General features: G+C 44.6%; 1 protein-coding gene across 2 annotated transcripts in view; it reads left to right on the top strand.

Annotated features, from left to right (window-relative positions):
• The first annotated feature begins 1,882 nt into the window (after nt 1–1,882).
• BATF (basic leucine zipper ATF-like transcription factor) overlaps nt 1,883–27,040 on the top strand; it is a 38,362-nt gene continuing 13,204 nt past the window's right edge. Inside the window, exons 1-3 of one of the 2 annotated variants that reach the window (XM_066276053.1) lie at nt 1,883–2,143; nt 4,622–4,726; nt 24,268–25,138. In XM_066276053.1, coding sequence (XP_066132150.1) covers nt 2,081–2,143; nt 4,622–4,726; nt 24,268–24,477 — 378 coding nt within the window. In that variant the 5' untranslated portion in view covers nt 1,883–2,080 and the 3' untranslated portion in view covers nt 24,478–25,138. Of the gene's footprint in view, nt 2,144–4,621; nt 4,727–24,267; nt 25,139–27,040 lie in introns of those variants that run through there. The other variant, XM_066276054.1, reaches the window with a different exon arrangement.

Below are 27,040 nucleotides of genomic sequence, written 5' to 3'. Positions count from 1 at the left end.
AGCCCAAATCTTCCCAGTGGTCTCCAAAGCCCTGCATGATCCTGTGCTGACTTACCTCCTGCCAGTCACCTATTTGGGCCTCCCTGCTGTTCTAAGACATCAAACCCCATTTCAGGTTCTTGACAGAATGTTCTTCCCCTAGACACCCACACCATTCACTCCCTTTTATGCTTCGGGTCTCTACTCAGATCACCCCTTTCAGTAAGACCTTCATGATCACCTTGTAGAAATAGCAGCCCATTGACCCCTGGATTTTCCTAACCCCTACCTGCTTTATTTTATTCCATAACAATGGTTACCACCTGATGCATTATATGGTAACTTCTCTGTTTACTGTCTGCCTCCCCAACTCAACTTCTGCGAGGGAAGGAATTCTGTTTTGCTCAATTTACCCTTTAGAACAAACAATATTGTCTTGGCAGACATTCAGCCACTAGCAGAAATTCAGCCAGTGGATACAAAATCCTTGAGAGATCATAATTCCTGTCAATCCTAAAACTAAGCAAGGAAAGCATTTGGACTTAAGCCAGGATGGAGAAAAGGCAAGTCTTTTTCAAAAAGCCAAAATGCCCGGGTGAGTGTTGGATTGCTTACTGAGAACTTTACAGATGTGTTTGTCGCTAGGCTAGTAACATTATTAAAGCTAGCAATGCTATAAGTAACAGCCATTTGTAGCATCTTTTACAGACTGCTAGAGACATTCTTCTCCATGCTATTATTTGCTCCTCAAAACTGCCCTGAGGGGTAAGTAGAGCAGGTGGAGACAGTGAAGGGTGTCGAGCTCAAACAAGGTACCCAAGCCACAGATGTACTAAGAGGTCAAGCCAGATTTCAAATCGTGGTTGGTTTGATCCCCAGTATAGTGCTCATTTCAATGATCTCTTTTACTGTTTTTCCATTCTGGGCTCTGACCTGGTGACTTGCTTGAATCATTAAGTTTCAAAGCCAATCTTGGAGCTCTGAAACACTTTCAACCTTTGCTGTCAAAAGAGCACCCTGCCAAGAGGCATAGCTGATGAATGAACTTTCAGAGCATCGATTCCAGAGCCTTCCCAGGGCTTCGGGTGGACCACAGCCTCTTCTGTCTGACAGTCAGGATAAAGCTGTGTCCCCGGGGGCTTTTCATCCCCATCCCACCCCACAGCTGCCTGGACTGCAAGGGTGGTGAGGAACGGTAGGCAGCTGCCTTTGGGTAAAAACGAGAAAGAAATCCCAGTCTCGTTTTATTTTGGTTTAAAACTCAAGTCCGGCCTGACCTGTGGTGGCGCAGTGGATAAAGCATCAACCTGGAAATGCTGAGGTGGCCGGTTCGAAACCCTGGGCTTGCCTGGTCAAGGCACATATGAAAGTTGATGCTTCCAGCTCCTCCCCACCCCCTCTGTCTCTTCTCTCTCTCTCTCTGTCTCTCCCTTTCCTCTCTAAAATGAATAAATAAAAAATTTTTCAAAAATTAAAAAATAAAATAAAATAAAACTCAAGTCCGCCATTAAAATTCATTAAAATAAATAAATAAATAAATAAAAACTCAAGTCCGGTGACAGTGGAAACTCCTTCCCTGCTCTCCTTTCCTCTCCGCCCGTGTTGACAGCGGACGGACTTGCTAATTCTGGCTAGGGTTTTTCCCTCCCTGAGCTGTTTTTCTCTTTTATCTTCATCAATTGAAGAGAGCTATTCTGCCTTCTCAAACTGTCGGAAGGTATCTGGGGTTTTGTGTATTTTTTTTTCTTTCTTTCACATAATTCTGTGGGTCTTTTCCCAGATATGTATTTTATCTTAAATTAACTTCTAACTTAAGTTTCCGCCCATGTGACTTCCAGTGTGAGTTACCAGAAACCACAAAAGAGAGAGAGCGTGAGATCCCCAAAGCGAACGACATGTCCCTGTGGGGAGCAGAGCCTCTGCACCCCCGAGTGAGGAGGACGCAGGGGTCAGAGGTGGCTGCAGGGCGGGCAGAGGAGGGACCTGCCCAGGGGGTGGGCTGGTGGGCTGGTGACCTGGGAGCAGCGGGGAAGGGAGGCCGGCTGGTGACAAGAGAGCCCAGAGGCGCCTGGGGCTGCGCGGAGCCCGGAAGCCTGCAGCCATGCCTCACAGCTCCGACAGCAGCGACTCCAGCTTCAGCCGCTCTCCTCCCCCTGGCAAACAGGTAGAGTCCTCCTTTCCCTCCCTTCTCCCTTCTGGTTCTCCTGGGGGGACAAGAAGAGGGGCAGGCTTCCTCGTCCTGCCCAGGGAGCTAAGGAACCAGGGAGTGGCTTGTGGCATGAGCACCCTGTTAGACTGAAGACATGGCATTTGCAATCAAGCTGAGCATATTGGCACATACCCTCATCCTTCCGCCCGTTCTGCCAAAGCCCCTTTTCCTCCTTGCTCTCCAGTGGTGCCCCTCACCTCCGCCTCACCTGGATTCCCACCCCATGAAGCTTTCTAGGAAGCCAAGAGGGGAGTGAGCATCAAAGAACTCTGGTCTCTCAGAGGAAAGGCTCTACATTTCTCCAAGGCAGTAAAAAAATCAAGAGCAGGGGGGGCGTGAAGGTGGACTGCTGGCATGCACCAACCTAGAGATGTAGTGTCTCAGGAGGCAGGCATCGGGGCAAGAGAGAAAGGGGTCAGGGAAAGTAGAGAAGAAAAGTAAGCAAGTGAGAAGGAGGAGCACCCAGGCAACACAGCAGGACCCAATCTCCTGAGCCACTGCCCCTGTGACTAGCACAGCCAGCAGAGAGGATGCTGGGGCTTGGACCAATACCTCCTTCCCCTGTGACTTCTGGACAGGAGGAAGGAAATAAAGTAGGGGGTGACCTTGGAGACCTGGAGATATTTATTAGTAGCTCAACTCAGCTCTGGGGAAACCAGAGAGATTGAGGTAAAGATTCTGAGAGCATTTGTAGTCTAGACTGTGACTTCCAAGTCAAAAGTTTTCAGCTTGAAGGTTGCCAAAAGATGGGACACCCTGCCTGCCTCACGGTTTCTTGGGATGTTCTCTCTACCACATTTCTTGACATTCCTCTCTACAGGGAAGGCTTCTTTCTCTTCCAATGCATCAATGGATTAAAATTTCTTCCATTCTTTCTTTAGCACAGATATCCAAGAGAGCTTTCAAAATGCTGCTGCCAAAATAAAAGTATATAAACATAGAATATAACATCAATCATAAATTATCTAACAGAAGAGGAGCAGGTTAGGAGAAGTCATAGTGGAGACCTCTAGAGGGCAAACAATCCAGTTCTCTGCTCAAGATGATAACAGGGTGGCTCAGATTGCCTGGAAGTCTGTTCTCTTCTTAGGAAGGAAATTACTCATGGCTTCCATGGTAACCTGGTCCCCTTACCCCTAAGAGGAAGAGGCACTTCCTTCCTATCTAACCCAATGCCCTCCTACTGCAATGGCTGGAAATGTTGGGGCAAATTAGGGAGACACACATGGTGAGCACAGAGTCTTGCCCTAGGAACTGTGCACCTCTAGCCTGCGGGGATGTGAGAGGGGACAGGGCTGGACTTGCAGAAGGGTTTCACTCAGACTCCTACATTTATCCTGCAGCATCTAGGAGCTAACCTCTCTGCCCAAGCAGAGGACATGCCCATCTGTGAGATGTCCTTGGAGAACACCCAAGGTCCCTCTGTCCTCCTAAGTACCCATTCACTACCTGCCACGGCCAGGTAATCTTCACCATTAAAGCCATTCTTGGCCTCTAGTTTGTACTAGGTATTGTGCTCAGGGTCATGGGGAATGTCAAGGTCACCAAGAATAATGAAGGGAATGTAGGGAAAGAAGAGACAGATCTAGAATGGGGACCTCAGCCCCAAAATGCAGTAGAAGGCACATGGGGTACAAGCCAGTGAGATTGGGGGTGTGGCTCAGGAAGGCATCAGACTTAGCATTAGAAGATGTAACTCCCAGATTACTGGGAGCTCTTGGACAAGCTTTTTGAGCCTCCATTTCCTCACATATAAGATGGAAATAGCCCTGGCCAGGTAGTTCAGTTGGTTAGAGCATCATCCCAAAGTGTTGAGGCTGTTGGTTCGATCCCTGATCAGGGCACACACAGGACAGATGATGTTCCTGTCTCTCTCTTTCTTCCCCTTCCTCTCTCACTAAAAATTAATAAAATAAGTAAGTAAGTAAATAAATAGTTTTTTAAAAGGATGGAAATAGTCATATCAACTCCACAGCGTTAGGGAAATAAGAGCACCTCTGAAAAAATATTTGTAAGGAAGCTGGCACATAGTAGGTGCTCAAAGAAGTTTTGGGAAAAAAATAGCAAGACAGTTCTAGGCCAAAAAGTGAGAGAGTAAGGGTGGAGCAGCCTTGAAGAGGAGGAGAAGCGATAAAACACACTTCATTGCCTTCACCAGTTTTTTCCAAACACAGCTCTGTTGAGGCCTCAAGGTCTTTGCCCTCTTCCTATAACCATTGGCCAAAAAAGTGGTAGAAACCTAAGGGGGGGGGGTAACAGAGTGTGGTGAAGAGTTCTTTTTTGGGTTCAGCCTTTTAGTGAATAGGGGGCGGGTGGGCAAATGAAAAGACAAAGCCACAGGAAGCTGAATGGAGGGACACCAGGAGGCAAGAAAACCTGCATTAGCTCAGAAGGAAGGGTCGGTGCCTAATTCTCCTTGTCTCTGCTTCCCAGGACTCATCTGACGATGTGAGAAAAGTTCAGAGGAGGGAGAAAAATCGCATTGCTGCCCAGAAGAGCCGACAGAGGCAGACGCAGAAAGCCGACACTTTGCACTTGGTAAGTCTCTGGACCTTTCTTTGTCCTCTTGAGCCTTAGGGTTTGCTTCCTGGCACCTGTGGATGCTTAGGCCACAGCTTTAAATCTGACTGCGTGGGGATGGGGATGGGGATGTGCTGGGGGGTAGTTAGAAGGGTGTGGGCTGTGCAGTGAGGTGGGAGGGGGGCTCGCCTGTGAGTGTTGAGCAGATTCTGGTATGGAATGAGCCAGAAGGCTGAAAGAGAAAGGAGCCCTTCTTCCTGACCCCTGAAGGGAAATAGAGGGGAAATGAGTTGAGTGTGGGAAGCTCTAAGGCCGAATGGAAGGCAGGAATTACCTGCTGAGTGATGAGGTGGCCAGAGAAAGCTCCAGCCTGCCTAAGCATAGAGAGCAGAGGGCAGGACAGTCTCTGGGAGGATTTAGGAGTTGTGAAGTGCCCTGAGGGAACCCAGTATTCACAGTGCTAGGATCCCATACAGTCCCACCCCCTGGGAGGCCAGTCGGACAGCCACCCTGGGCCTGCATTTGGGTGCCTGTCCAAATGCAGCCTGCTGAACCTTACTCCTCTTTTCTGAACATCATTAGGGTTTTATTTTGAAATTTCTCTCTTTAATGGTACCCCAAGGGGTCCATGGAAGGTGTGGTTTCAAGTGCACTTACGCTGGATGGTCACTATCCTGGTTGAGTTGCCTCTAGTCTCAACCTCTCTGGAGAAGGCCCGGTCCCTGGCTTGAGCAGGGGCCCTGATCAGTGCTGGGTCGCACTTCCACCAGCAGCCAAGGCCCTGCCTCGTTGATGTTGCTAAATTCTGGCTGTGTGCCTCATCGACCGTGCTCCCTCCTTGTCTCCCCTAACTTACCGCCTCAACTCTCTTCATTTGCCCTTAATTTGGTCCTTGTCCAACCGTCTCTTATTTCACTGGCTTCTTCTTCATCCACCCCCTCATCCATTTCTCTAGCAACTCTGCCTTTTTGTTCCTCCTCCTGAACCATTCCCAGAGCTCCCTCATCCTAGTAATTCATTTTAATGGGAAACAGGGCTATTGGCACCAAAAATGAAAATGCTTGTGTTTATTTGAAAGATTAGCATGGAAACCAGTCAGTTAGAATAGTTGTTTTCATCTTATCCAAAAAAAAAAAAAGTAATATGTCTATGTATGGTGTCAGATGGGTAGTAGATCACTTTGTGGTGATCAATATGTGTGATACATAAATGACTAATCACTATGATGTACATGTGAAATGAAATAATATTGTCAACTGTAATTGAAAAAAAAAAGACAAAGTAAGATGTAGTTGGATGGTTTGTTAATCTTCGTAAGGAAGCGGAGAGCAGGCTACACTAACATTTCTGATTGGATGCTTGTGTTTAATTTGAAATGTATTCAGTCTACGGCTATGCCACCCTGAATGCAGCCGGTCTTGTCTGCCCTCAGAAGTTAAGTGGGATCAGGCCTGGTTAGTACTCAGCTGGGAAATGTATTCAGCGTATCTTCCATTGCATACTAATATAGTTTTAAGTTCATAACTATTTGTTGACTTGAACAATAACAAAAAAAAAGAATGAATGAATGAACAGCAAGTCTGTTCTTCTCTTTGATAGTTATGATCAGCAGCCTGATATTCAGTTGTTGGTGGTCCTGCTACTTATATGTTCTCTGTAATTTTATTATGGCTTAGGGTCCAGGTTACTATTTTAAGCTTGAAAATCCATGATCACTTTGTCTCTATCAGCGTCTGATTCTAAGTCAATATTCTTTAGAGCAAGCCAACGACCAAACAGAGAAATAGAAATTAGAAAGGATAAAACCCTCCTTGTTCTGCCAGTAGACATTGTTCTGAGACTGGAAAAATGCTATAAACTTTATAAATTTGTATTTTTTTAAAAATATGGGAACTAAGTATAGCTCAGCAGGTACCGCAGTCAAAAGGACAGGATTTGAATCCCAGCTCCGCCACTTGTCATTTGTGTGACCGACCTTAGGGACATTCTTTACCTCCCTCAGATTCTGTTTGCATGTTTATAAAATGGGAAATGATGGTAATGACTTACAGAGATTGTGCATATAAAGAGTTCAACACAGTGCCTGTCATATAACAAATATGCAATACATTTAAGTATTATAAGAGTAATATTAATACTAGTTATAAAAAGCAAAATAGTCATAACTGTGTATTTATATACATTTATATATTTATTTATGATTATTTATTTTGATTCTTATAAGAATAACATATGTATGTATACATATTTATCACAGAATCTCAGGGCTAAAAGATTTCTTAATAACTGGAATATTTAGACACACATTTGATGCTTCAGACTTCTCTACAATACTCCTCCACTACGGAAATGGTCACCAACTTAGACCTGGCCACTTCTAGTGACAGTGGGCGTTCTCCCTCCTAACAGGAACAAGGGAGTCTTCCTGATCTTGAGGTGCACCACAGTCTCCCTTTTTATTCAACCCCCTGGGGACATATCAGTGAGGGTGATATCTATGTTTCTTTGCTGCGGCCAGGTTTTCAACTCTGACTCAGCTGTCTGTCTCTGTAAGACAAAAGTTAGGACCAAAGATTTAGCCCATCTAATTATACCAGTCATGGCTAGATTGGCATAATCTCTGGGGCTGGGAGTCCATGGAGTGCCCAGTCATGTACACGTTAACACCTACACCCCCAGCCTGCCTCAGTCTCTAAAATGTTCCCATCTTCCCCACACCTAGACACAAACTCCTCCCCATCCTTTATTTTGAACTCCACAGGGTTCACCTTCACTTTTTGCCCAGCGAGTAGGTCCCCTCAGAGTTTACACAGCAAGCCTGGGGACTGCAGCCAAGGCAACCTCTGTTTTTTTTTTTTTTTTACTTCAGGTAGAAGCTTTAGCAGCAACATATAAATCTGTCACCATCAAACAGAGGGTTTGGCTGTGGTCTAAATGTTTATTTCCTCTCCAATAGTAATCACATATCTTCTCCATCCACTTGACTCTTAGTTATGTTAGTGATTCGGGTAGAAAATCTTCTGGTTTACATTCTTAGGGTTGAGTGCTTAGTATAGCTCCTTTTCATACTTGGCTCTACTTGCTAGGATCTGGAACCATTCTCTGGCCCTCTGACACAGTCGTGGGACGCATCTACCAGTACTTTAAAGACCAGGGTGTAGAAGCCGTGGAGAGTATGGTATCCTGGGAGAACCACACTTGTGTTAGAATGCTAGGCTCCTATATGCTCTGTCGGCTTCTTGGTTCCCACTTTCTCACTATTGTCTATCTTAAAATACCAAAAGAATTATCATATTTCTTCAATGAGATTGTGGGATACTTACTATTTAACATTTTCTATATCTATTCTATAAGTGATTTATACCGAAACACTGTACATTAATTGTTTTTAAAATAACAGAGTAAGAAAAGACCCTTTTGATGATTGTTTACTCTCGTGCAAATGTTGTAACATTCCAGCATTGACTACCTCTCACAGAAACTGGATCAAGTGCTTCTTCTCATAATATCAACAGACAGGGGTCCACATTCTGTTTTAATTCTCCTTGGGTTGGCTGTCTCGGCAACCATCACACTCAGGTCCTCTTCTCCCATGGACAACTGTAGAGTTCACTAGACTTAGTAAAGGCATTGATTCAAAAGGAGAAAGGCATATCTTGACCAGTTTATTTGCAAAAGATATCAGTAGCTAGTAAGTGGATCCAAAATAATCAGCTGAAAAACTATTAAAAATAAGAGAATCCAGTAAGCTTTCAAAGTTCACACAAAAAATAATAACTTTCCTTTATATAAACCATAATCAGTTAGAAAATTTAATTGGAGACAAGATTCCATTGATAATACCAACAACAGCAAATGAAAGGAAGGAATAAATTTAACAAAAAATACGCAGGGGTTGGTCCCGGCTAGGTGGCTCCGGAGCTAAAGCATCAGCCTGGAGGTCGTGGGTTTGACGCCTGGTCAGGGCGTTGTAAGAAACAATCAATGAGTGCACAGCTAAATGGAACAAGTTGATGTTTTCTCTCTCTCTCCCTTCTGATATCTCTCAAATCAATAGAAAAAAGTTTTTAAAAATATGCAGGACGTAATTTTTATTCAAAAAAATTTTCCCATTGACTTGAGGAGGGGGAGGGAAAGAAAGAGAGGAATCAATTCGCTGTTCCACTTAGCTGTCCCATTTAATTGTACATTCATTGATTGCTTCTTATAGGTGCTTTGACTAGGATCAAACCCACAACCACAGCATGCTGGGACAACATTCTACTCACTGACCCACCCGGCCAGGACTGCAGGGCTTAATCTTTAAAATCTTTAAAATTATTCTAAGTGACTTTAAAACACTCAAATGAAAAGTTATAACATATATAATGATAGCAATTTTAAGTTAATCTAAAATTTCATTTCATTTAATGTGATCTCAATAAAAACCCAATAGGACTTTCTGGGATTTGGAGAACTAGGTTAGCTGTTCTGAGTTCCTATTGGAAAATAACCGTTTGAGGAATTCCAGAAAAAATTCTAGAGAAGGAAGGAAATTAGAGATTATCTGAATAAGATATTAAAGGGAATATAAATATGAAATAAAAACAATATGAAACAGAAGATTGGATAGAATAAAATACAGAAATAGACTACAAACAAACTCAAATGTAAGACCCATGTATATATGTTAGTTCCTAAGACACAAGTTCAAATGCAAAATGACTAGGAAGACATTTCAAACCAGAGAGTAAAAGCTGAAGTATTTATTTATTTATCTATCTATTTATTTTTTTAAAGAGTACTTTATTTTTCTTATTTATTTATTTATTTTTACAGAGACAGAGCGAGAGTCAGAGAGAGGGATAGATAGGGACAGACAGACAGGAACGCAGAGAGATGAGAAGCATCAATTATCAGTTTTTCGTTGTGGCACTTTAGTTGTTCATTGATTGCTTTCTCATATGTGCCTTGACCATGGGGCTACAGCAGACTGAGTAACCCCTTGCTCAAGCCAGAAACCTTGGGTCCAAGCTGGTGAGCTTTGCTCAAACTAGATGAGCCCGCGCTCAAGCTGGTGACCCCGGGGTCTTGAACCTGGGTCCTCCGTATCCCAGTCCAACGCTCTATCCACTGTGCCACCGCCTGGTCACGCAAAGCTGAACTACTTAATAATTAGAGTTGGGACAACTGGCTAGTCATTTGGGATAAAAGGGGAAAAAAACTAACTTCTTTATAACTTATACAACACACAGACACACAGGTTAAATGTAAAAAAGAAAGAAAGAAAACAAAAAATTTGGGGAAAATGAGAATTAAAATTTTTATCTTGCAATGGAGTCTTTTTCACATAAAACACAAAACCCTCAAACCATAAAGGGAAAGATGACTATATATTTTCTTTATACATAAAAAGTGAAAATTTCTACACAGCTTTAAATACTCTGTGCAAGATTAAAAGCGAATGACAGACTGGGAAAAACATCTGCAACACCTGTGACCAACAAAGAGCATATCTACTTGGTATATGAGAGCTCTTACAAATAAGAAAATTGTTAACAACTCAAAGAAAAAAGAGTGATTATTATGAATAGGCATTTTACAGAAAGAGAAATAAATGGCAAATAAATATAAAAAAAAGAGGCTTCTTTTCATAACAGTTAGTGAAATGACAAGTAAAGCAAAGTGAAAGTCTCCTGCCGGATTGGCAAGGACAAAACGCTGCTAATACCTGACATTGCCACGGCAATGGAGAAGCAGGTACCATCACACATTACTAACAGGGGTACTAGTGTGGACAGCTGCAATAGAGGGCATTTGACCATGTCCATTCAATCTATAAGGGCACATACCCTGCAGTCTGGCAATTTTACACATAGGAGTCTATTTACAAATACACCCACAGATTACATAATTATGAACATGTAAAGATAGTCATTGCTGCATTAGTTATTAGTTAGTCATAGCAAAGACCAGAAACAGGCAAAGTATGCATCAGTAAAGGGCTAATTAAACTCTAGTTTGCTCGTTCAGTGGAATACCATGGAGTTGTTAAGATAATGGGTTAGTAGCCTGACCTGTGGTGGCGCAGTGGATAAAGCGTCGACCTGGAAATGCTGAGGTTGCCGGTTCGAAACCCTGGGCTTGCCTGGTCAAGGCACATATGGGAGTTGATGCTTCCAGCTCCTCCCCCCTTCTCTCTCTCTCTCTCCTCTCTCTCTCTCTCCTCTCTAAAATGAATAAAAAAAAAAAAAAAAAAAAAAAGATAATGGGTTAGTTACATCTATCTGAATGTGCTAATCTAAAAAGATTATCAAACTTTTCTATTCTTTAGTGAAAGAGGTGTGAACATGGTACAAAGTTTGCTTGCATGTGTGTTTCTAATAAAAACAAAAATTTATCTGTGCATGTATATGTAAACTTAACATTCTTTCAACTAGGTTTCCCAAAAAACTGTTACTGGTATTTATTTCCAAAAAGTAGGATGAAGAGTCTAAAGCAGGAGAGAAAAACTATATTTTTTACCTTTTTAAAATATAGTTTAGATGTTTTTATCACCTGTTTTCATTTTTATAATATAAATATTTAAATTCTCAACATCGATCATTGTGACATATGCATTAGGATGATTTCTTTTCTAATTTTGATTTCAAACATTGACTAGTCTTCCACTGTGACATTTTCTCCCTTGCACATGCTACATAAATATCTCTGTCCTTTGGGAGAACCAACTGTCCATTAGAATTTATAACGAGGAATCCTAAAGTCTACAGTACTAGACAAGCCATACGAAGAATGGCAAATCAGTTTCATTTGTGTGGCCATTCTGGTTAATTTCAGTGGCTGTCTGGTGCCTTGTCAAAGGATTCTAAGGCAGTGTCCCAGGTCAGTGGAAAAGAGACTTAAGATCAATTGAGAAGCCCTGTTTATGTGAAGGCTAAAAGTCGAGGAGAAAGTAGTCAGACAGTAATAAGAGCTCAGAGCTGGTGGCAAGTCTGATCTGGCCTTGAGGATGGAATTGGAAGCAAGGCCGAGTAACAGGGCTGACTTTGAGAGCCGGGACTTTAGTGTCCCCTTGGATAGGGGTGGGACAGGTGCTTGCCTGGGGCTGGTTCTGAAGGAGTCTCACACTAGCTTAATAAAAAAGGAAGGTTTGCAGGTTCCAGGGCATATTTTTTATGCCATATATAGAAAACATCACAAGTATAAATTATGCACAAAATACAGCTTTAAGCTAATGCTACGAGAAGTAAGGTATTCACAACTGTGGGAAAATGGAGTAATGGAGGAAAAGAAGACCAGCTTAGATGATAACCTTCTGGGCCTCCTTAGAGTGACACCGTTGTTCTTGGTCTTTCAGGGAGGCCTGAAAGACAAGTCTGCTTATAATCTTTTGTCATTCACAGAGCTCTTTTTCTCTCTCTTGGAAACCAATCCATAGGTTTATTGACATACAAAAGTTATAGGTAAAAACAAAACAGTAACAGAAACCACACAGAAGCAATGTTCTGACTGGTTCACCCGTAAGAGAAGTTCAGTGTAAAATCAGTGAACCATCTATGGAAAAGAGACATTTCTCTTAGCTTCTATTGTTATGACCTTTTCTTAAAAAACATATTAATTGAACACATGACTATGTACCAGGCACTGTGTATTACAGGCTCTCCTGGCTGTTCCTCTTTTAATTTGCACAAACACCTTCCCTTGTAAGACCTATATTAGGTTAAGCAACTGGTCTGAGTTCACACAGCTTGTAACTAGGTCTGTCTGACTTCAGAATCCATCTTCTTAACCACTAAGCTATACTGCCTCTTTCTTCAGACTCTCAGGAAGATGAATTCATCTTCCATAGCCTATATCCTCTTTGAATCTCCTCCTGAATTTATTTGTTGCTCCTTAAGCACAAAATTGACACTATTCTCCTCCATCATTGGGCCTGGTCAAGAAAGTAAAGATGTTTCTAGGTAATATATCCATATCTCCACTGAAACAATTCAAAGGAAGCTGTGTAACAATAAATATTAACATCCTCCCTCTGAATACTCTTGGGAACAGCAATTTCACTTGCAAGAGTTTGAAGAAAAAATGTTGCACAAAGATGTTCAATTCATTATTATTGGTGAACAGCAAACACTTTTTCAATCCTATAAAATTGGACAGATGCTCAACACTAGGGGATTAAGCAAGTTAGAATATAGTCATACACTATAATTTGTGCTGGCATTAAAAATGACTGTGAAGATTGTATTTATCAACACAAAAAAATGTCAATACGATAGACTGAGTACACAAATACAAGTCCCAAAGAGTATGCAGAACATAATCCTGTGAATGTAAGATCTATGGGTTTGCATCATGTTTGCAGCATAAAGAGATGTCTGGAAGGATAATCTCCAAAATACTAACTGGTTATTTCTGAGTGATTGAGTTTTGAGTAACTTACTTCACTCCTAGTACTTTTTTTTCCAATTTTTTATTTATTGATTTATAGAGAGAGAGGAAGGGAGCGAGACAGAGAGAGAGAGAGAGAAACATGGACTTGTTCTTCCACCTAGGCATGCCATCATGGGTTGATTCTCATATGTGCCCTGACCTGTAACCTCAGCATGTCAGGAGATGCTCTGACCAACTGAGCTACCTGGCCAGGGTTATACTGCTAGTACTTTTCTATAATTTTTAAATTTATGATGATTATATACTATTTTTAATCAAAATAAAAATTTAGACTATTTTCATTTTGGGAAGGAAAATAAAACGTCAAGGCAACCCACCAACCATATCTGCTTGTCCCCCAGTGATGGGTGAGTTTGGTTTATTTGAGAGGCATGTTTGAAGGGATGCCAGCTCCACATCGGTTTTAGCTTTATAGAGATTGGGAGACATCTGTAGAGGGTCCCGTCATGGGTCCACATGGTAGCTTGTGGAGGGAGTAACAATAACAACAGTCTCACCCCCTTGTTTATAGAATCACAGAATTGAAAGGAAATTCAGAGATGCTTTAGGTCAACCTGCTGTCACCAATGACGACACAGACATCTTTCTCAAAGACAACCAAGAACCCAAACCCACCATTAGCTTTTGATTTGTACCACATTTCTAATCAGGACTTTGCTCTACAGATGGTGTTGCTTTCACATGTCATTTTGCAAAGAGCAAGCAAAGAAGTAGGCAATTAACCAGAACACTTGAATGACCTAGAAACTCTTCAGCAAAAGAACCCAAGCATACAGCAAGAAACCAGAAAAGGAGAGAGTCCAACATTGAGATTTTATTTTAAAAGGTTCCTTTATTTAAAAAGGTCTTAAATCAGTAATCCAAAATTAAAAGGACAATGACATCTTGGGGAAAATATTTGCATCAAACTAAATAAATGCAAATTCGATGTTTATACTGTAGAAAGAACGAACATCCTTTTTAAGAAAAACCTCAAGACGCCGACAGATTAGTGAGCAGAGGCTATGAACACTGAGCTTATGTTACATTTTTTCTTCCAAAATGAAAATAACCTCATTTTCTATTCTGATTGTGAAAACGATACACATGAAGGATTTCTCAAGCCTGGCATTATTGTCATTTTGAGTCAGATCAGTTTTGTTGTGCATGTGTGTGTGTGTGTGTGTGTGTGTGGTGTTTTTTACATTGTAAAATGTAAAATCTATCTACTAGATGTTAGTAGCACCCCATTATCTCCAGTGGGACAATAAAAAATATTTCCAACTTTGCAATGTCCCCTAAGGGACAAAGTTGTCCCTGGTTGAGAATGCTGGACTAGGGAACAGACACAGAAAGTTCTTTCCCCTTAGTAATCAATAACTTGTAACATTAAAACAAAATTAAGAACTTTTAAAGAGCTGGTTGGTAAAATAAATTTTTTAAATTATAACACCTAAATGCTAATGAGGCTTCCTTGAAATAGATGTATGCATTCACGGCTGGAGATGTTGTACATCTTACATAACCCTTTTTTAGTAATCCTCACGGTGAACTTGAAGCCTGAATGGGCCCTGTGCCACAGTAATCTCCCTCCTAGCAATTTATCCTAGGAAACAATTGAACAACAATAACAAAAAAACAACAACCCAAAACTGGTATAGATCAAGATGTTCACTGCAGGTTGATTTATAATAGCAACATTTTGATACTAACCAAAATGTCTACATTAGAAAAACCATTTTAAGTAAATTTTAAGTAAATTGTAGCTCATCCACTCGATGATATAGCCATTAAAAATACTAATTATGGTGATCATGACAAAATTATGACAGAAAGGAAAATACAAATTGTTTATGTACTATAATTAAGATTTTATAAAAATGGATATTTTTGTTTGTTGAAAAGGACAAAATGGCATCATGACAAATGAAAAAAAGTCATGTGAGAGGACTAAGAACATAGTCATGTATCATTTTTGAAAATATCTTTATGTAGTTATACTGCCTTTTTTTTTTTTTTTTAACTGAAAAACATAAATAGTCCACTAGAGATCTGAGTAAACTCTGGAGGAAGTAAAGAATAAGAACAGAGAATTTGTCATTGCTCTAGAATTTGGGGTTCAGGTTTTACGAGGGGATCTTATAATTTATCCTTTAAATGGAAAGAAACACCTTTGAGAGTGAAAAGGGGCACTAGTGTAAATTACACCAGGACAATAGGTATGAACTGAGACTGTCCCAGTAAACCTCTGGTCACCCTAGATCATACGGCCCGCGGGCCACATGCAGCCCCCTGAGGCCATTTATCCGGCCCCCCGCCACACTTCTGGAAGGGGCACCTCTTTCATTGGTGGTCAGTGAGAGGAGCCTAGTTCCCATGGAAATACTGGTCAGCTTGTTGATTTAAATTTACTTGTTCTTTATTTTAAATATTGTATTTGTTCCCGTTTTGGTTTTTTACTTTAAAATAAGATATGTGCAGTGTGCATAGGGATTTGTTCATAGTTTTTTTTTTATAGTCCGGCCCTCCAACGGTCTGAGGGACAGTGAACTGGCCCCCTGTGTAAAAAGTTTGGGGACCCCTGCCCTAGATTTAGAGGAACCAAGGAGGGTGACCCGGAGCTCTTAGGAAAATTCAAGAAGAGTGATAAAACGTCAAGGCCAAGCAGAAGACTGGAGTCCTAGGGCTAAAGTGCAATTTCCTGAACCTGAGGACTCTGTAACTAAACTATTTTCTGAGTACTCAGCTGACACAAGAATACGTCTATTTGCTAAGGCGGTAGGGTAGTCCAGAAAATGATAAAGGCAAGGGCCGTATTCCCAATACTGGCGCTAACGTCAGCAGAAATGATTCATTCTGCTGTACAAGTATACAGTAGCCTCCTAACGCCAGGTGTGGTTTGTTCCAGGCACTGAAGATACAGCAGGGACAAGACAGACCAAGTCCCTGATTTCATGGACCTTACATTCAATTGGGGGTCAAACTGGAAAAATAGACAAATGAATGCGCTTATCACATGGAGTGAAGAGTGCTTCGAAGAAAATCAGAGTGTGAGGGTGAAAGTGACTAAGGGGTGGGGGTGGGGGCAGTGATCAGGGAAGGCCTTTATGAGGCCCCGACATTTGAGGTCAAATTGTGAATCAGAGAGAAGGAGACTGGGCAGATCTAGGGGAAAGGTGCTCTTAGCACAGCTTTGAGGCCAAACTGAGTATATAGCCAGTCAAGGGTCAGAAAGAAGCTTTGTGGGGCTGGGGACAGTGAGGGAGTGAGGAGGAGCTCAGGAATTGCTGTAGGAAACAGGGAACCAGATTGGGGGTGGGGAGGAGGTATCAGCAAAGGTGGGGGGAGCAGGGGTGTGGGGCGATGATATCTGAACCTAAAATGGGATGTGGTAACACCTCACTGGGCCACTTAAGAGTTAAATGAAAGAGCAAATACAAAAACAGAGTGATATTGTTATTATTGTTTGTTTGTTTTGCATGTGGGAAAATGTATTTACTCATTTGTTTAATGCAGAAAGCCTGGCATTTTCACATAAATCAATCAGATGACAATACCGGATGGATCTTCATATATAAAAACGTATGGCCTTCTTTCATATTGCTTATAAAACTTTAAGAACACTAACTGTTTCACTTGGCTTTTCACTGCAGCTGGTCAAGGCTCCTTCATTTGGTATGGATGGGGAAGATCGAGTCCCAACCAGGGCGATTTCATGCTGAGTCCTACGGTGGTGTCATTTGGCTATTTCCACCCCATAGCTTCAGTTCGGGGAACAAAAGTGTTGCTAAGCAGGGTTTTGACCTGGACTTTTTTTTTTTTAATGAATCTCTCGCACTCATTTGTAACTATCCGGGAGTGACAAAGTAGAAGCTGTTAAAGTGCTTAAACAGTTGGTTAAACACTCAGGGGAGTTTCATGGACATCTTGAATTTACTTAGTAGACTCTTCATCTGCACGTTTCAGACTTTAGTAAATGATCACAGATTCCAAGTTGCCAGGCTTGGTTCTAGTCACTGAGGGCAAAACAGTCAAGACAATGATAGTCCCTGCCCTCACGGAGCTCAGTCATTCAGAACTAGATTGATAATTCATGAGATTTGGATAGGTGCCCTACCTCTTATCTTTCTATTTTATAAATGAACTATTCTGGTTTATTTGAAATTGTTTTCACCAAATATAATGTAATAGTGATAGTAAGGCACTTTGCTTTAAACAGGCATTAACTTTTAGAAAATATTTTTGATTTAGAAATGTTCTTCTACCTTTTTAAAGTTCTTTACATTATATTTATATTTTTATACTGTATGTTATAAAATAAAATGCATTTAACAAAACAAAAATACTAAACATATACCTGTATAATAAAATAAATGTAATAAAATTTAACCTTGTATATATTATTTATATTCTTATATTCTTAAGATAAATCAGCTATGGACATGATCCTTAAACTAGTTGCTTCTTTAGCTGACCTAGGAAGTTATTTTTAAAAATCTTGATGGTTGGCCCTGGCGCAGTGGATAGAGCATTGGCTCGGTGTATGGATGTCCCAGGTTCAGTCTCCAGTCAGGGCACACAGGAGAAGCCACCTTCTACTTCTCCCTCTCCCCCTTCTTGCCTTCTTCCCCTCCTGCAGCCAGTGGCGCGATTGGTTCAAGCGTCAGAGGGCTGAGGATAGCCCCGTTGGAGCATGGGCTCAGGTGCTAAAAATAGCTCTGTACTTGAGCTTTGGCCCCTGATGGGGTTGCCAGGTGGGTCCCGGTCAGGGCGCACGTGGCAGTCTGCCTCACTATCTCCCCTACCCCCCCCACACACACACACACACAAATCGTGATGCTTGAGACCATTCTGAAACAATAGAACTGAAACTTTTCAGGGGTGAAGTTCATGAATTAAGGTTTCTTAAAGCTCTCCAGGTAATTAATGGCAGTGAGCAGCCTGGGTTGAAAACTGGAGAGCGGTGACATCTGGAGCCTGTCAGGAGCTTGTGGTAGAATGTGGGGAGTGAGTGTGGGTCATTATATGGGTATACAGCCAGCACTCAGTCCCAGAGGCCAGGCAGCTTTAAAAAAAATTTTCAAACCTTTGTATTGATGGCAATTATTAGTTTGTTTGTTTTTCAGAACTGGGCTTTCTAGTGATAGTTTTTCTAACTTGAGGTATCAGTCAGGATTGCACTTAGTTATATATAAATAGTAGAAAACTATCAAACAGAGTCATCGATAAATCATGGTCTATTTTTCTCACATAACAAGCAATTCAGAAGTGGACAGAGTAGGACTAGTGCAAAGATGTTATCAAAGAACCGAGCACCTTCTCTCTCTCTGCACAGTCATCCTCAGCGGTGACTTTCATCCTCAAGGCTGCAAGATGGCTGCTGGCCCTCCAGGCATCACCTGTGCTGTGCTGAAGAAGGGTAGTTTTGTCCTGGTGAAGCTTTGCCTTTTTAGCTGGGAAGAGATGCTGCATCTCCCCCCCCCCCCCAACACTTCTGCTTATATCTGATTGGTCAGAATCTGTCACATTGTTTACAGCAGCTGGGTATTTGAGGAATTCTTTTCCCATCCTCTTTAAAGGACAGTAAAGGGAAGGATTAAAGGGAAGGAGTTTGGGATAGAGGCTGAATGGGCGGGCCAACCTATAGTGTTTCTCAAATATTAGGTCAATGAACTCATCATCCTGAAAGCCAAGGGGTGGATGACTGAACTCCAGACGGGGTCCTGGGACAGGAATGGTGTCTAAGCCCCAGTGACGATGAGGTGCTGATGGTCCTAGAGCTTCAGCTTTAAGGCATGAAAGTGGAGATTTCTGCAGAATCAGACATATACATTATTCAGTGCAGAGACCTGTGGTTTTGTGATTCTTCTTCTGTCCTTATAGGGTAAGAAACAGGAGTTGGGGCTGATTTCCCCAGGACTAGTGGAAGATGTGGGCATAGATCCCACTATGGCTGGGGCAAGTTCTCCAGGAATGGTGGGCTCTGCCCTGTGTGTGCCTGTGGTGGATGGGGGTTGGTAACTGCTGGAGATTGAACATATAACTGAGTGTGAGGGATATAAGCATCACACACTATTCTCAAATTTAAGTGTGGGTGAGAGCTAAAATGTCACCCTACCAATAGGTGACTGCATGTTTTGTTGATGAAACACACAGGGACTATTTCTACCTTTCTGGAAATTGTGATTAGAAAACTCAAGGAGAAGGTCAAGGCATTAAACCAGAGCTGGCAGGAAGGAGGACCAAACCCTGCTCAAAAATGCCTGGAGAGTCCCTGCCAGAGCCTTGGGCAAGAGCCTGTCCTTGTCCTTGGTCCCAGCTGGCTTCCCTGTGGGTAAGGGACGTGACTGGGGATTCCCCATCATTCAAGAGCTCTTTGAGTGATGCCCCTCCTTGGCCCCTCCAGTAGGGAATTCCCCAGAATGTTCCCACACCCCCACGAAGCCTCTTCCTTAGCCACCCTCAAGCTGCTCATAGTCCATGATAGGAGTGGCATCAAGTAACCCCACAGGTGAGGGTGAACTGTGAACATTAGCATCTGGATTTGCATAAAGTGGGAAAATAGGGAAGATGAAATTGGGAAACAAACAGGGCTGACGCCTCACAGGAGATAATTAGCAAATTTCATAAGATGTAAACAGACTTCAAAGGCAAGAGAGGATGGTGGGCATCCTCTGAAGCCAGGCTGCCTCAACTCAGGTACTGGTGCTACAATTTACAAGCTGTGTGACCTTGAACAAGTTACTTAACTTCTCTGAGTTTCAGATTTTCCTCTTCTGCAAAATGTGCATAATAATATTACCATATTGGGTTGTTACAAAGATTAAATATAATTATTGTAAGGTACTTAAAAGAGTAGTAGTTGGCATGTGGTAGCATTCAATAAATTTTAGTTAAGTCAAACTGCATTATTCTCTTAAAATTTGGTTTCTACTAATCCTTCTCATATAAATTGAGTTTACATCCCTCCACACACACACATACCACACCACACACACACACACACACACACACCCCTCGCTTCTCAACAAGGGGAAGTTAGAAGCTCTAGTTTGCTGATATTCACTGTATTCTATTTGGAATCTGAAATATTCGAGAGTTAAAGAGGGCTTGGAGATCCTCTAATCCTGTGGTTTTCAACGTTCAGTGCACTTTAGAACCCCCTGGGGAGCCTTTAACAACCCAATGCCCAGGCTGCACCCCAGACTGATTAAATCAGAAGCAAATATCAGTATTGTTAAAGCTCCCCAGGGGATCCCACTGATCCCAAGGTGTGGTCAAGGCTGAGACTCATTGTTTGGGTCCAGTCTTCCTGTTTCGAAGTGAGGCAATGGGCTCAGGAAGTCACCCAACAGGGATGAGGACCCAGGACCCCTGGCTCCAGTTAACACTTGATGGAGCCCACTGTTGCCATGTATTTCACAACTCATTCTCCACCTGGAGAAGAGTCCAGCCTGGAGTTAGCCCTCTAGCAAAATAACTGGACAGGAAATTCCCTCCAACCTCAGGGCAGGGGGCAGGTGCCTGGCTCTGGGGCTGGAAGACAGTGACGCACTCCGGGATCTTGGATGCTGCTGTATTTAAGGATCCCCCAAGCTAAGACCTAGGTTTTTCTTGGGAAGCACTAAGACAGCCAACGGCATTTTAGTAATCCCTGTAGACCTCTAGTCAACTGAGTGCCAGTCTCTCAGGAGAATCAGTTGAGTGTGCTAGGAAGAGCCCAGAGCTGAGATGGGGGCAGCCCCAAGTCGAGACTTGCTCTGCTCCTATGTGATTATGAGGGTTTGGATCCATCCCACATTCAAAGTTTCTGGACCTCTTAGAAATAAAGTGTCCTGAGGTCAATCCTATAGCCCCTTTTCCCAGCTGCCCCTAGTTATTTTGTGGGGAGGATGGAGTACGTTTATCCCAGGGTCTCAGCCGACCTCTTCTATAAGGGTAATGATAACTGTTGGCCTTTCATATTCACCTCAATGGGTTATTGTGAGGAGCCTAAAGGACCTAAATGAATTCTGAAAAGTAGAAAGCAGGTTCCAGGGAAGGACAAATGCAGGTCCGCCCCTCCCCCACTGTAGAGGAGACACGCATGTTAGAAGCGGAAATTTTCATTCCAAATATTCCTTTCCTCTTCTCTCTCACTGAGTTTGAGGTTTCCAGCCCCTCCCCCACCCCGGAAGTTAGGGGGTGTGATTATTGTACCTCTGTGTAAACAAGCTGCTCCCATGACCATCTTTGTCAGATGCTCCTGTGTGCACCCTTTACAGGGCATGACCACCCCGCAGGGTCAGCAGGGACCGAGCAATGGGAGGTGGGGATGTGGAGGGAAGAGGCCCCAGACTAGCCACTTCCTCCTGCAAATTAAGTCAAACTCTTCCTCTTGTAAGTGGCGGGCTGCTCGGCCCCTGGGCTGGCAGCGCTCGTTTCTCTGGGGCCCTAGCAGGAAGTAGCCTTGAGCCCCCAAGGTAAAGGCAAGTGTGTTGTCTTAGGTGGTGGTTTTCTGGTTAGAGGTGGCCGTGGTTATGAACCTCCCCCTAGAGCTCTGGGGTCTGCAAGCCAGTGGGCAGGGAGAGGGAGATGAGAAAGCTAGAGAGAGCTCAGCCAAACTTGCTTAGACGGAGCTCAGAACAACGTGCTGCTACTTCCCGAAAGCTGGGCCTGCCTCTCCTCTAGGCGGGGAAAGGTTAGAGCCGTTGGTTCCTGCGCCCGCCTACCTCTCCCCTCCTTTCTGCCTCGGGGTTTGCCCAGGCTCTTCGGAGCACAGAATTTACGGTAAATGTTGTCACCAGTGGAAACTCTTAGAGGGGGCGAGGAAAAGCGCTAGAAGAAGGGGCCTGCACTCCAGGCCCCCAGTTCCCGTCTTACCAACACCCCCCACCCCTCCGGGTCTAAGTGTTGTTTCATCTTACCTTTCGGTAAAGAGGGGATGCCCTCCCTCCCTCTGGGATGTGCCCAGAAACTTCTAAAAGATAAGTGAGCCACACCCTGCAGAAGAAGCAGCCAGTGTCTCTGACCCTTGGTATCCCACCCACCCCCACCCCGTTTTAGAGACGGGTTTCCTTTGTACTTCTCTAGGCACATTTTCTAGCTCAGAAGCACATACTGGAAATGCCAGGCTGAGGCTGTGCATTAGCCCATCTGTCCTTTATAAACGGATGGAAGCTGGCTTGATGGGTGGCCACATTCGTATGCTTCTCTACCACCTCCCGGATTCAGGGTTAGGGCAATTGACAATGTAACTAGCTCACTCATCAGCCTGCATGCTCCTAGTGGATTACTGAAGGTAAACTTTCAATGTCAAGTTATCTTACATCTGCTCACTGCCCATCATAATGTTGAGTCAACTTCCAGTCCTGCAGTAGATATCATCAGCCAGTCAATCAACAAACATTTGCGTTTATCTGTACTGTATGCAGGTATTTAATAAGTGCTTAATAATTAAAGCAAATTTAAAATAAAGTTTTTATTTTATTTAAGAGGAGGGGGAGATAGACAGACTTGCATGCACCCTGACCAGAATCCACCTGGCAACCCCTGTCTGGAGACAATGTTCTGCCCATCTGGGGCTCATGCTCGCAACTGAGCTATTTTTAGCACCTGAGGTGGAGGCTCCACAGAGCCATCCTCAGTGCCCAGGGCCAACTTGCTCAAACCATTTGAGCCATGGCTGCAGGAGGGGTAGAATAAGAGAGAGAGGAGAGAGAAGAGAGAGAAAGAGAGAGAGAGAGGTAGAGAAGCAGATGGTCGCTTCCCCTGTGTGCTCTGACTGGGAATCAAACCCGGGACTTCCATACACTGGGTTGACACTCTGCCACTAAATCACTGGCCAGGGCCTAAAACTAATTTAATATCACATTTAACTAGTGTTTTCAAACTTGTCTGATCATTAGAATGACCTAGGTCCCTTGTTAAAAATTCAGATTCCCAGAATTCACCTCAAATCCCGAACCTACTGAGTTTAAATCCCTAGATTTCAGGAAGCAACTAAAACTATGTTTAACAAGCCCTCGGATTAATTCCAATGACATGATAAGTTTGGGAAATGCTGGCCTAAATTAAACAGGGCTAGCACAGTAAGGCCTGGATTCTTCAGGCTGATTTTTGAACTGAAATGTAATTGATTTGCATCTCCGGTTCCATTTTCCCTTCCTCTATGGGCACTGATGATTAGTAGAAAAGGTCTGTTTCACCGAGTCAAGGTATGTGAACCATAAGAAGGGCATTGGAAACGCAGTTCCCCTGGGTTTTCTGAAGACGGCATGGTTTTCTAGTAAATGCAAACTGATGGTTGATTGATTGCTTAATAAAGTGATTAGTAACCAGGACTCTCTACCCTGAGTTTTCCTGATCAGCTTGTATCTGATGGTACTCCTAAATGACAGGGGACAGCTACTTCTGGGAAGAAAAGGAAACACGGGTGCTTGGGACATCCCCAGAATGCTGTATGACAAGCTGTTGGGTGAGCAGAACAGAGTGGAATCAAACACTGGTGGATGTTGACCATTTAGTATTTATGAAGACCCTGAGTGTTCTAGAACCTGGGTGACACAGCCAATTCACCCTGGATTCCATTCAGAAGACAAAATGCACACACTGGGCCCGCTTAGAAAACACGTGGTATAATATAGAGTGGAAGAGAGGGAAGTCAGTGTAAGATGTTCTCATAAATTCTTTTCCATTTTTTCAGCCTCTGGCTTGCCAGCCAGTTTTCTTTGACATACATATGCCACTCACAACCCATAAACACTCACAGAAAGCACATCCATACATGCAACATGCACAAAGGAGCACACACACACACACACACAAATTCACACATGCACTCACACATACACCTCTATTAGCTGGAACCATATGAAACTCCCATTCTTCTGTCAAATAGCAGCAGTTTCATAGGGTTCAACCTAACATCTATGCCTACACATGCGTGTGTATATATGTGCTTATACAAATGTGCCTATACACACATACAGAATTACCAAAATATATGCACGTGTGCACACACTCACACGTACAGGCAAATTCACCGATGCCCTGCTCCATGGATGTGCCTGTGAATCTAATCTGGGTTCCTCCTGCAACCTCCCCACCCCTCCAGTCCTGGGGCCTGCCTGACATTAATCTCCAATGCCGATCCCTCCCCCTCACAGGAGAGCGAAGACCTGGAGAAACAGAACGCGGCTCTGCGCAAGGAGATCAAGCAGCTCACGGAGGAGATGAAGTACTTCACGTCGGTGCTCAGCAGCCATGAGCCCCTGTGCTCGGTGCTGGCCACCAGCGCCCCCTCGCCCCCAGAGGTGGTGTACAGCGCCCACGCCTTCCACCAGCCTCACGTCAGCTCCCCGCGCTTCCAGCCCTGAGCTTTCCCAGAGGAGGGGGAGAGCAGAGCCGCCTCCCCCCGAGCCCCCAGCCTCAGGAGGGGCGCACAGACTGTAGCCAGGCTGCCCTGGTACCTCCACCGGGAGACAGGAGATGCAGAGGCCAAGGCCTGGACAAGGACTGAGCACAGAGTCGGAGCAGCTGCAAGGGGGGGAGGCCTCCCAGCACAGTGGCAGCCTTCAGCGTGTGCTGTGCCCCGCGCCGGTGGAGGCCCAGCCTAGAGTGGAATCAACCACAGGGCCCAAGACCCATGGCACACAGGGAGGAAGACAGGGAAGGGTTATTTTTCTAAATAAACGTCTTAAAAGAAACCAATTTGGCAAGGCAGTTTCCCTTGAAACCTTAAACTCTGTGGGGCCGGGGCCTTTTGTTGTTGTTGTTCTTGGCTTTAAGAGCCCTTAAAGCTTTGGAGACTGCTGATACCTCCTCTTTTCCATGGTTTGTTAATGTACGTGGGAAACTGGGCTTTTCAAAGAATCTTCCATCCTCCCTCTAGGCATCTTTTTGTTTTGAGAGAGAGGGGGAGAGAATTGCAGAAAGACAGACAGGGACAGACAGAGCAGAAGGGAGAGAGATGAGAAGCATCAATTCTTCCTTGCGACACTTTAGTTGTTCGTTGATTGTTTTCTCATATGTTCCTTGACCAGGGGGCTCCCGCAGAGCCAGTAACCCCTTGCTCAAGTCAACAACTTTGTGCTTCAAGCCAGTGATCATGGGATCATGTCCATGATCCCACGCTCAAGCCAGAGACTCCACAGCCAGGTGAGCCCACGCTCAAGCCAGTGACCTAGGGGTTTCAAACCTGGGTCCTCAGCGTCCCAAGCTGACACTCTATCCACTGTGCCACCACCTGGTCAGGCTAGGCATCTTCATGATTTTCCTCCCCAGATCACCTCTCTAGAACCTCCCGCCTTCCATTCCTCATTGCCTCACACTTTCTAGATGGTCAGCGGTCACTCTCCAGATGGGGAGCAGGACCAGGGCAGGATGCAACTCAGCGGCGTGGTCATTCAGGTCACTGCTCGGCGCTCTCGCTCTCAGCCACGCTCACTCACCTCTTCCAGACGGCCAGTCCTGGGTGATGCCACGCCAGGCCCCATGCCAGGAGCTCTGGGAATACAAGGGGCAACCGCTCACACGCAAGGCAGTGCTTGCCTCACGCTCCCTCAGGGCAGTGTGCGGCCATGGACGCAGGCCTGTTCCTGCCGTGGGTCTACCTGCCCTGCTGAAGGCCCACCTCCCCGTGGAGCTGTCTCCACCAGGCATCGCAGGCCGCCATTTTGAGTTCAGGTAACACAATGTCACCCTCAGAGCTTCAAATTCACAGTTTCAGTGGAGTCTGAATCCAGTGTGCCCCGGTTACCTGGCCCTGGTGCCCGCTAGCTCCTGAGAGGTCCCCAGGCCGAGTGCCTGCTGGCCTGCGTGCGGTGGCCTCACCCACACCACTGCCCAAGGGCAATGGCAGGGCCCCACACCCAGCCCCTGCTGAGCCAGCTGGGGACAGAACGGCAGGGACTGCTGGGGGAGACGTCTGCTTCAGCCCCCCCAGCAGATACCCTCAGTCTCACCCCTTGGTCCTTCAAAGGGACTGCCACTGTGCCCGCGGCCTCCCAGATGGCAGCCACCTGGGGGTGTGGTGACCCCAGGGAAAAGAGGGCAGCAGGCCTGTTTCTCTGTTTCAACACTTCCTCAACCTGCGGGCCAGCAGTTCTGCTTGGTTTGAGGCAAGGTCTCACCTCTGGACCTTTCCTGCCCGTCTCCCCGACCTCACTGGGATTGTGCCCGTATGGGGCAAAGCTCTGGAACAGCTGTGTCCCCGCCTGACTTCCTTGTGGCTGTCTATGGGAGGAGTCCAGCTCAAGGACCCCGGAAGTCGCATTGCCACTGGTGGGCCCCTCACTCCCGAAGCTGATGCCGTGGGTGCCCAGGGAACTGGGCGCAGAGCCCGTGGGAGACAGCCCTGCGGATGGGCCCCAAGTACCGGCATTGCTTCAGGTGCAGACTCCGGCCTTTTAGCCTTTGATCTCCCAACAAAACTTGGTAAATGGGGCTCTCCTCCCAGTTCACGGACTCAGGATAGGCTGGGATACGTGATGAGGGGCTGCAGCAGACAGGATCTCTCCCACCCATTTCCTCTGGGGCTTGGTTTTTGATTGGTAACTGATCCTCTGGGTAGCTCTTTCCCTTTGCAGAGCGGAGGAGCCAGTGGTCCATTCAGATGCTGCAAGCATTGAAAAGAATTTGTTAGTTTTTTTCACAGTCTTAGGAAGCTCAGGCCCAGTAGGGCCTGGCTTCTCATGGGAGGCTGGGGCAGGCTTCCTTCCAGGCAGAGATTTCTCTCCCCACCCCGGCTAGAGCACTGTGATTTCCCCCAAGAAACTCCCGCAGAAGGCACATGACCCGGGCTGAGCACCGTCTGAATGACATTCAGGGTCAGAACTAGAAATGCAGAGCTCACGTGTGCCGCTCCCAGCTCTCGGCAAGGACTTCTCTTCCCCTTTCATTCTCCACTTTCTAATGACGCCAGGCAGTTCTACTTCTCCT

This window comes from Saccopteryx bilineata, chromosome 4 (genome assembly GCF_036850765.1).
Source record: "Saccopteryx bilineata isolate mSacBil1 chromosome 4, mSacBil1_pri_phased_curated, whole genome shotgun sequence".
NCBI classification, from domain to species: domain Eukaryota; kingdom Metazoa; phylum Chordata; class Mammalia; order Chiroptera; family Emballonuridae; genus Saccopteryx; species Saccopteryx bilineata.
Note: the sequence above shows the minus strand (reverse complement) of the source record. Positions and strands in the feature narration are given on the sequence as shown.